The sequence below is a fragment of the Charadrius vociferus genome, unplaced genomic scaffold, assembly GCF_000708025.1.
Source record: "Charadrius vociferus isolate BGI_N301 unplaced genomic scaffold, ASM70802v2 scaffold2594, whole genome shotgun sequence".
NCBI classification, from domain to species: domain Eukaryota; kingdom Metazoa; phylum Chordata; class Aves; order Charadriiformes; family Charadriidae; genus Charadrius; species Charadrius vociferus.
Window position 1 is genome coordinate 19,425 of NW_009648239.1, and position 9,871 is coordinate 29,295.

A 9,871-nucleotide genomic window follows, 5' to 3' on the forward strand; every position below is an offset into this window, starting at 1 on the left:
GGGAGGGCACCCGTGGCCGTGGCCCCCGACGGCACGGTGGGTTCAGACATGGTGCGAAGGAACGGGCTGCACGCGGCAGGAGCTGGCACACCACCGCGTCGACATGCATGAACCGCTGGTGAAAACATACTCGGTGTGGGGAACGGGCGCTCGCGTGACACCGCGTGGGGCTCCCCGGGGAGCAGGGCTGAGCTCGCTGCCCCCAGCGCCGCAGCCTGCGCCACCGCATCCCTCCGGCTGCGCAAACCCCCTCCGAGGGCAAAGGAAGGGCTTTTCTCGCGCACCAGCAGCAAATACAACACACCGCCCGCGTGAAGGGGGTCAGACCCCCGAGGGCTGAGCGAGACCCCCTCCGCGGTGGCGCTGCCTCCCCCCCCCGAAGCGCCGAGCCCCCGCAGCCTCGCGGGGCCGTGGGGACAGAGCGGGGGCAGCTCTCGGTGCTCAGCGCCTCCGCATCCACGGAAATGGGACTGAGGGTGCAGGAAAGAAGTATTTACATTCCTGTACTCACCGGGACCTCAGGAAATCAAGGGTTTTGTTGTTTTTTTCCATAATTTTGAAATCAAGGGTTTTCTGATAAGCCAGCGAACATCTCCCTGGGCCAAGCGATGCCCGGCACCTCTCAGGCCCAACCAGACCACACCAGGTCCTACCGGCGACCGCCCGGCTGTAAAATAATTGTCACTCAAGCGTGCGGACAAGGATCACCAACACCCAGAAAACCCAAACTTTTCTCTCCTATGTTTTCTTTGTGCTCGAACATCTCCGTCCATCCACCTAACACTGTCCCTAAGGCAGGGCGGGGTGTTTCGCAGCCCCCATGGTGCCGTGTGGGCACCTCCAGAGATTCTCCTGCGTCCTGATGACGTAACAGCAAGAACAGGTCAAATTCACAAGCCCAAAAATTTAGGGTTTTTTTACATCTGTTCAAGCACAGTTTCTGCAAAGGGGAGAACAGCGCAGTCAGCAGCCGGGGCTGGTTGCTCAGCCCACGCACAGCTCACCACCTAAACCACAGGTCACCAAACAGCGAGCAGAGTTATGCTTCAAACAGGTTTTTTTTCACTTTAATTTCAGGGGTGTTGGCGGACTGAAGAGGGGGAAGAGGGAGGGGTGTTGGGGGAGGTCTGAGGGAAGGAGGAGCGGGGAGAGGGGCTGGAAGGGATCAGAGAAAGGAATGGCACTGGGAGAGCTGCGCAAGGTCGATGGCAATGCAGAGGACTGTGCTTTGGCAGCTCCTGGAGATGTTCCCCCAAAGCTGCCTCCTTTGGAGCTGCTCCTTTTTTCCTCTATCAGGTGAGGAAACGCTCCTTTCCAGCTGCTCACTGAGTGGCGGCTCCGCATGGTCCCAGCTGGACTCCGTTTTGGTCCCCCTCACCATCACATCCTGCTGGCCAGGCTCTCTCCAGCCTGGCTGGCAATTTTTCCTGCCGCAGGAGGAACCCAGAGCTGCGGGTGGGGAAGAGCCATCTCACAGTGCTCCTGGGACAGCCGAGTCTGTCCCGCTGCATCGGACAACCATCACAAAACTGCCACCGCTTGGGATCTCTTCTGGGTTACTTCACTCTCCAGGCAGAGGCTCTTCCAGAAGAGCACGAGGCAAAGGCAGAACAGGGACCCCCTCGCAGCTGGGGCAGCGAAGCCGAAGCAGGAGGAAGCATCATCACCCTCAGGCGTTGTGGGACCGGCTCCTGCTGCTGCAGGGTAAGACTTCGAGCAACCCCTGTGGTTTCAGAGGCACCGCTTGATTCAATCTTCCCAAACCGGGACCAGAGACTGGGCTTTTCCCAGCAGATCCCTTGGCTGAGCCAACGCTCGTATCGTTGAGAAGCGTTTCAAAGCTGAGGAGCCCAAGACCCAAGCGCGCCCTGGAACAAACTCTCCATTTTGAGCTCGTTGCCTCCATCCAGCACATGGATCCTGCGTGGGACCAACCACCGGTGCCCTCAGCCTGGCCTCTGCGTGGAGGCAACGTCCATGCCAGCATGGGGAACTGTTGCCTGCTCGGCTGTGTCATCCCCTCCCAAGACCCGCACCGGGCACAGGATCTGCCTGGGGCATGTTTTCCCTGAGGATTTTTTTGAGGAGGAATTGGCGCGGGGGGTTGCATCAGGCGGAGCGCTGCCCTTGCCTTCAGCGAGGTGGGATTTGCGGAGCGCGCTCCAGGGAACTCGGCCACTGACAGGACAAGGACCGCCGGCCCAGTGCTGAGAGGGGAAAGGACTCCGTCCCGCTCGGCTGCTGAAGCTCTCCGTGCGGAATTGCAGAGGAAGGGTGCGTCGGCCGGGGAGCTCCGCTCAGCTCCTGCAGCCTCTCAGAGCCTGCTTCCTCTGCGAGAAAACCAGCGCGCGCCGTGCTGGTTTACCACATGTGCCGGGGCACGCTCCGGCAAAAGAGCAGCAGCGGCTGCAAAGCTGCAGCTGTGCAAGGACCGTGCACTTCAGAGCGAGCGGCAGATACCGTGCGCTGAGCAGCGGGGCTTGTCCGGCCCGAGCAGCAATGGTTCACCAACCCGGCTGAGCCGGTGTGAGCTGCCACGGCACCGACGCTGCCCAGAGGAGCGGCAGCTCCTGCCCGAAGAGCTGCCCAGGCTGCGCCAAGGCCTCCCGGCATCGAGAGCCGCTCAATCAACCTGTTCGTTAACTCGGCCCCGTGACCCGCGAGAGGCCCGGGGATTGTTAAAACAAGACTTAATGTCGGTGTTTACAAACACTTCCCCTGTACTCTGGGACTGGGAAGTTGTGCTTTAGCAGCCAAGCTTTAATTAAAAAACAAAGCAGGTGCATGAAAACAAAACTCAAGTGAGATTTTTACCTACGCAGACGAGAAAGCTCTAGAAGCATCGGTAAAAGCACAGCTGGGAGTAGCCGGTTCCCAGGGCTGCAGGCAACCACCCAACATCTCTGGAAGCAAAACATCCCTCTGCCCGGTTTTAAGAGAGTAGCGACCATTTAAATATCAGCACAAACACTTCCTGATGGGCGCTTTGCCAGCGGATCCAGCCAGCACAGCTCTTCCGGCCTCGCCAAGATGCTCCTTCTTCCCATGTCGGATAACTTCATGCCAACAGGCAGCGCTGGACACACAATAGCTGGCACGCTCTTGGTTTTCTTTTTTTTCTCCTGACCTTGCATACCCTTTGTTACAGAAAGCATCGGCGCCCTGCGCCGGACCTCAGGAAAAAACAGCGGAAAACTTTTTGGACAGAGAACCCCTGCCTGCTGACCCTGCGGAACCTCTCCCACCTGCGGAGCCCGCACCCCCTGTGCGAGCTGCCCTGAGACACAGCTCCCCGCAGCAGGAGGGATGCTGCACCCCTGGGTCCCGCTCCCAGGGACTGGGCAACCAGTGGGTGCCCTCTAGTGGCCCCAGCACCCAGGGGCTCAGCTGGGGAGATCCCCAGGGACCCAGCCTGCCCCTCCACACGGGTGGCAGCTTCCCTTGTCTCAACCACCAACCTGGAAGGGGGGAGAGGGAAGGCGAAGGGAAGGCAACATGGTAAAGCCAGCTGCTGCCCTAGACCAGTGAAAACATGGGCTTTGAGGGTGAAACAGCACGTTCCCCTTCTCCAGCCTGTTGGCTCTCAAGGCACCCGAGTGCAGAGCTCAAACAACAAACAGAAAGTCAGGTTCCGACCGCAGCAGAGGGGAGAGGAGTTCGCTCGTGCCAGCGCTGGTCTCGCAGCGAGCGCAGGGGCAGGAGCAGGCAGCTCCCCCAGCGCCCTCACAGCCACACGCCGCAGCTCCCCGAGGCCCCGACCCTTCTCACACAGCCCACTAATATTCAAAACACACGCTCTGGTTTGAGTCCCGCAACCGTTCATACGACGCCCGCTACAGGCACCTTCCCACCCAGCCAGGGCGGTCAGCTCCGTCGTCCGGGGTCTAAGCGGTCAGGAGCCGGCAGACCCGCAGCACAACTGCGGAATGCGGGAACGCCAGCAGGGAGCTGACCGCGCTCCGCCAAAGCCAGAGGTGTTTCGAAACGTTCTGGCTTCCTTCCTGCCATGCTTAACGATTTGCAAGGAAGTTACTCAAGAACTTCAAGGTCTATGCAGCAGCCGGCCAGACCTTCATCCTCGCAGGCTGCTTAGTGCGAGCCCAGGGCGGCACTGCCCGCAGGGCGCTTAGCTTCTGCCCCTCGCTGCTGCTATCCCAGCAGGAGCAACGCTTTGCTGCCAAAACCAACGTTGCGGAACATCCCAAACTTCACCAAAACTCTCAAACGCTCAGAAAACGACTGCTTGAAGGATCAATGTGCCTACTTCAGCCTTTCCTCGGTTTGCTTTCTGCAACACCCCGGCTGCCGTCTCAAAGATGGTCAGAGAGCTCAGGGATCTGCTCTACCACCACTGCTGCGTAGCACCTACCGGCACAATGCGGGTGGGGAATCCCTGCTCCCACCACTGCAGTTACAAGGGTTCAAACTGTTAAATACTTGGGATATCTTTCCTCCTTCCTGGGAAACACCAATAACTGCAGAGAGCATCCCTAGTCAGTAACGAGAGCACACCGTAACACGCTGTGCCACCTGAGGGTCCCCAGTGCTGCGGGGGGCTGCTGTATCCACTGGTATAAATTTGGCTTTAGATAAAAAAGAAAACTTTTGAGAAATTACTTAAGGTTTTCTGCATTTGGGTGATGCTGGTAGTTAAGACTCATCATTCTTGCAGGCTTTCAGCTATTTGTCTTAGGCTATTTTAGCACCGTATTAAGTGCTTCCCCCGCCCTTTGAATCTTTTGAGTCACAAGCCTGTCTGGTGTTTGAAGAGACAAGCGAGTTCCACTCTAATGGAGCTCCTCACCCTACGCCTGACAGGTAGGGATTTTTTAAAAATTGTGTTTAAAAAAGCATCAGTATCTCTGCTCTTTTTTTTTTTTAAAAAAAAAAAAAAATCAAGTCCCAACTCAGAGCAAATTCTCCCACCAGAGAGCAAGAAAGCACTGTGATCCTACTGGAATAGTTGGCACAATTCTACTTTATATTAGTGCTAAGAGCACTATTTTAAGCCCAGTTCTTTGCTGAAAGCTCTCCGCTCCATTGCACGGTTGGAAAGAGGTTACACCACAAGTGAAGTGGTCTTAGTGAACGATCAGAAACCTGTTACTATGCGAAAGCAGTTAGGAATAAAAGCCACCATCTCATCTCTTCCCAGAAAGCCACCAGCTGCTGTACGCCGACTGTTTTGTAATAGCCTGCTTTTCTTCTGGGCTGAAATGCAGAATAGTCAATATGGCGGTGAGAGTCTGCTGACGACCAAGAGAATCTGGCAGCGTCAAAAATCTGTAGACAATGTTCTTGAGGTATTCCAGGTTGGCCCCCTCTCTGCTCTTATCTCTGACGTTCTTCTCGATTTCGCTTTGAAGCGCTGATACCTCTTCCCGATGCTGCTCCTCCTCAACCAAGATTTTCTCTTGCAGCTGGTGAACTTGCATTTCCAGCTTGTGCTTCTGCTTCCTCAGCGCTCCAATTTCCACTTCCTTGCGAGCCAGCTGCTCCGCGTACAAGAAGAAGGTGGGCTCGCTGGTGGCGGAGAGCTGAAGAGCCTGGGGGAGAATCTCTGAGGAATCGTTACCTGGTGAGTCATTGCTAGCGATGTCAGTCCCTGACGCTAGGTAGTTTTTGGATCCTTGAAGCCCGTAAGGCAACGTGACGGATCTCAGCTGCTCCAGCTCTTGGTCTTTTTCTGCCAGCACTGCCAGTGCTCGGTCCCGCTGTTTGTGCATCTCCTCCTCCAGCTTCAGCGCCCGTTCCCTGTAGTCCAGCTGGCATCGCTCTAATTCCTGCCTGTGAATTTGCTGCAGCTGGGACAACTCTTGCTTCTTGGCTTCCATGTCTTGCTGGTGCTGCTTCTCCATTTCATCAGAGGACAGCTGAAGCACAACATATTTCTCTTTCAGGTCAGCCAGCTGCTCTTGAGCTTCCTCCAGTTCTTTAGCCAGATTGCCGTCTTTGGCGGACTTGTTCTTGAGAACCACTTGTGCCCTCATCTTGTACCTTTCAAACTCTTCCTTCAGCTGCTTCAGCTCCTGCTGGTAGTACAAAGCAGTGGCCTTCTCACCATCCCCAGCCTCAGTGCCCTTTGGCAGCTCCAGCTCACACAGCTTCTCGATGTCCAGAGCGGGCTGGCTCTTCTTAGCCGCTGCCTGCAAGAGCTTCTTCAGCTTCTCCATTTTATCCTTTAGAACATTAACATCAAGATTGGATTCTTCCACGTGAATATCAAGAGGGGATCGGCTGGAGGCAGCGATGGCCAGGGTTTTGTTCTCCAGGTCCAACTGTACGATGCGGTCCTTTAGCTTCTGAATGACCACTTGGTCTTTCTGCTTGGCTTTTTCGTAAGTGCCAAGCAGTTCGGACACTTCGGAGACTTGGCCCTCCAAGTCGGCCACTCGCCGCTCCTCCATCTGGGCGTGCTGGCGGAGCTGCTCCTCTGCCTGTGCGGTCTAAGAGCGGAGAGAGACGGGAGGGACAGATTAGCTCAACACTTTGGGCAGGAGGCCCGCGCTTTACACGGGGGCTTAATTCTGCTCTGCTGAACTCCAAACAAGCGCAGGGCCATCCTTTCCCCTAGAATCCTACACAAGCCGCCGCACTGACTTGCCTTTCTGGATATATTGCCGGGAGAAGAGAAGGCTCCGGGGAGACCTTATTGCCGCCTTCCAGTCCCTAAAGGGGCTCCAGGAGAGCTGGGGAGGGACTTTTTACTGGGGCATGGAGTGACAGGACGAGGGGAAATGGCTTCAAACTGGAAGAGGGCGGGTTTAGATTAAACATTAGGAAGAAGTTTTTCCCTGTGAGGGTGGTGAGGCACTGGCCCAGGTTGCCCAGAGAGGTTGTTGAGGCCCCATCCCTGGAGGTGTTCAAGGCCAGGCTGGAGGGGGCCCTGGGCAACCTGGGCTGGTGGGAGGTGTCCCTGCCCACGGCAGGGGGGTTGGAACTCGATGATCTTCAAGGTCCTTTCCAACCTAAACCATTCTATGATTCTATGATATTGTTTTATTCGAGGATAAAATAAACTAAAAGGATAAAATAAACTAATTTCTGCTTTTGTTCCCTGCTCTGCAGAGCTCCTGTCACCAGCGTTATCTGCATTGCTGTAGGTGTGTGGGGGGGTGGGAAACAGCGAACTCACGTCACAATCTGCTACAGGATCTTTTAAAAATGTGTGTGTGCTCTAAAGCTTTCACACATCTAACTGCAATTTACTGAAATCCCCTGCTTTGTTGCACCGATATTAATATAATTCAGTGGTTTCTGAGTAGCCACAGCAAACTCCCGGTGTTCCCAGTTTCTGCAGCTACTGAGATACAACTGACTCTGGACAACGGCAGCACTTGACAATCACCACTGTGAACTAAAACACAGCCAGAGTCCAGTCACCATCACCTCTGTCAGAGACAAGCTGTCGGAGACCACTTCCAAAAAAGGGGCAAATTCCACTAAACTAGCCTGATGCTTCAGATTAGAAAGAAATAAACTTGTTCCAGACTGCAAGGAGATGAGGAAGATCCCATTCTGGAGTGTTTCCAGATGGAAATTCAGTTACTGGTGCCAACCCCTGAGCGCGTTGCCCCACAACTTGCAGAGTTCCTCTTTTCTACCACATCGCTCTTTCTAGCTCTTCGCTCTCCCCCTGCATGCACACAGGCTACAGCCCTTCTCCTTTCCTAGAGCACTCCAGCTTCAATGAAGGTTAGTTTTCATAACCTCCTGTACCTTGCATTGCACTGACACGCTTTACAGAGACAAGACCATACTCGGTGCCATGGCGGGGCAGAGGAAGGGTCTCTCCTCCCAAGTCTGGCCACTGTCACACCAGACAGTAAGACGTCCAGAACAAAAAGACACTGGGGAGGACAGTCACCGTGTAATCACCTCAAAGGCTGCTCCCAAATCCAGTTGTCGCCACCCCCCTGATTAACGATTTATACGCTGTATCACAAACAGCTTTTATTTTCCTCGGGGACTATCATCCCATCAAACAAAGCCATGATGCTTTTACTTATTTCAAACCTCATGGACTCTGCAGGACTAGGAAGGGGAATTTGTATTCCTCCAGCCCCAAACCCTGCCCCAATCGCTGCCGATACAGAGCGAGCTGCTCCAGGGCCCAGGCAAGGAATTACCTTCTTCATCTCTTGCAACAGCTGCACGTGGAAGTGGTTCTTAAGGCTGGCCATCTCCTCCTGCAGATCCTCTATCCGGGGGTCTGGCTTGTTGCTCTCCTCCTGAACAGCCTGCAGCTCTCTCTTCAGGTCTTCCACCTCCTGGCTCAGCTGCTTGATCTGCAGCTCGTACCCCTCAGCACGGTCAGCCATGCACACCCTCCCGGCCAACACCTCCCTGGTCTCCTCCAGCTTCAGCTCTGCATCCTGGCGCAAAGTCCTCTCGCTCTGCAGCAGCTTCTGTAGCTCCCGCAGCATAACAGCATGGTCACTCTGTTCCTGAGCTCGGTCATGCTGCTGCGTGATCAGGCGGGCTTTGGTCTCGGCTAGCTGTTCCTGGACAGACTTCAGCTCCATCTCCAACTTCTCTGTCTCGTCCTCTGCTTTCTTAATGGCGTCATCCAAGTCCTGCTTCATCTTCTTCTTGTCTGCTTGGTACGAGGCTTCCATGCGGGACTTCTCCTGCGTGACCGTTGACAGAGCGCTGGTCAAAGTGGCCAGCTGGGTCTTCAGCTGGAGGACTCTTTTATCAGCCTCGCTAGCAGCAGATGACACATCCCCGCTGCTCGTGCTCATGCCGCTCTCTGAACTGCTTGTCTCTTCTGATTTAAGAGAAGAAGCGGTGGCTCCGGGCTTATCATCCTCAGGCCCTGGTTCACCCTTGGTACTGGCCAGGCTGGCAGCAGTGTCTGCACTGGTAGCTGTGCCCACGCTATCTTCGCTGTGAACCGAGCTCCTGTCATCAGCAGAATCGGCAAAGGAAGAGCTGGAGCTAGCCACAGACACAGCCTGAGCACCACTCAAGCCGATATCTGCCTCATGAGACACAGACAATACTTTCAAGCTGGCTTCCAAGGCTTCCTTCTCTTTGAGTAGGCTCTTGTAGGCTCTGACGACATCCTTCAGCCGAACCTGGTACTGAAGAAGCTGCTTCTTCTGCGATTCAATAGTCTCCAGAAGATCTTTTTTACTTGGGCCACCTCCAAAGGTCATGCCAAACTTCTCCATGATTCATGCAAGCTGAAAGGATTAAAACAGCACAAAGGCTAAACGAGCAGCAAAGACACATTTGTGACCGGCAGGAGCAGGCAGCTAAGCAGGACCACCATCCTGAACGCCCCCAGGGCACTACATGGCTAATGACTCTGCAATGCATCTGTTACCTCACACTGAACCCTGCAAAGCAGCCGCATGCTCCAGGAGCCACAGGACTCGGTGCACGAGTTCTGCTCTGTGGGGAAACACGCTCCTGCTATGACTCGAATTCCTCAAGATTCTCAGCCAGAGCCAGAGAAAGTGCTTTAATACCTCATACAGTGATATCTGCCACTGCAGCTGCCCACCCCCTGCTAGGGGGGGGGGGGGGGGTTACACCTATAAATGGCTTGATCTTGATTTTTCAAGAAAAAAAACCCTCTTGGGCTGTCCCTTGGCAGCACTGCTGCCTGCTGTGAAGGTAATCCAACTGCTGCCAGCTCTAGGTGGGGGGCCCCTGCTCTCGGGGGGTCCCATGGTAGGTCATAGGTGGGGTCCAACGCAGAGAACCTGCCATGGAGGGGTGGGGTGTCAGCACCCGGGGCCGGCGAATTCACAGGAGGGGAGTGAATGCGGGAGTGGGACGGGGACATGGTGGGGTTCAGGGGGGTGAAGCTGCCGAAGGAGGGCCTGGGGGCAGCCACTGAGGCAGGGGGACTGCGGGGCAG

The 9,871-nt window shown here is 55.3% G+C and overlaps 1 protein-coding gene across 1 annotated transcript; it reads right to left on the reverse strand.

The window, feature by feature from the left end:
* Positions 1-5,141: 5,141 nt before the first annotated feature.
* GCC1 (GRIP and coiled-coil domain containing 1) lies at positions 5,142-9,176 on the reverse strand. The gene is made up of 2 exons (XM_009884157.1): positions 8,130-9,176; positions 5,142-6,446 (listed from the first exon to the last, which is right to left on the reverse strand). Exons 1-2 carry the CDS (start codon positions 9,174-9,176, stop codon positions 5,142-5,144), a joined length of 2,352 nt encoding a protein of 783 aa, XP_009882459.1.
* Between the last annotated feature and the right edge of the window lie 695 nt (positions 9,177-9,871).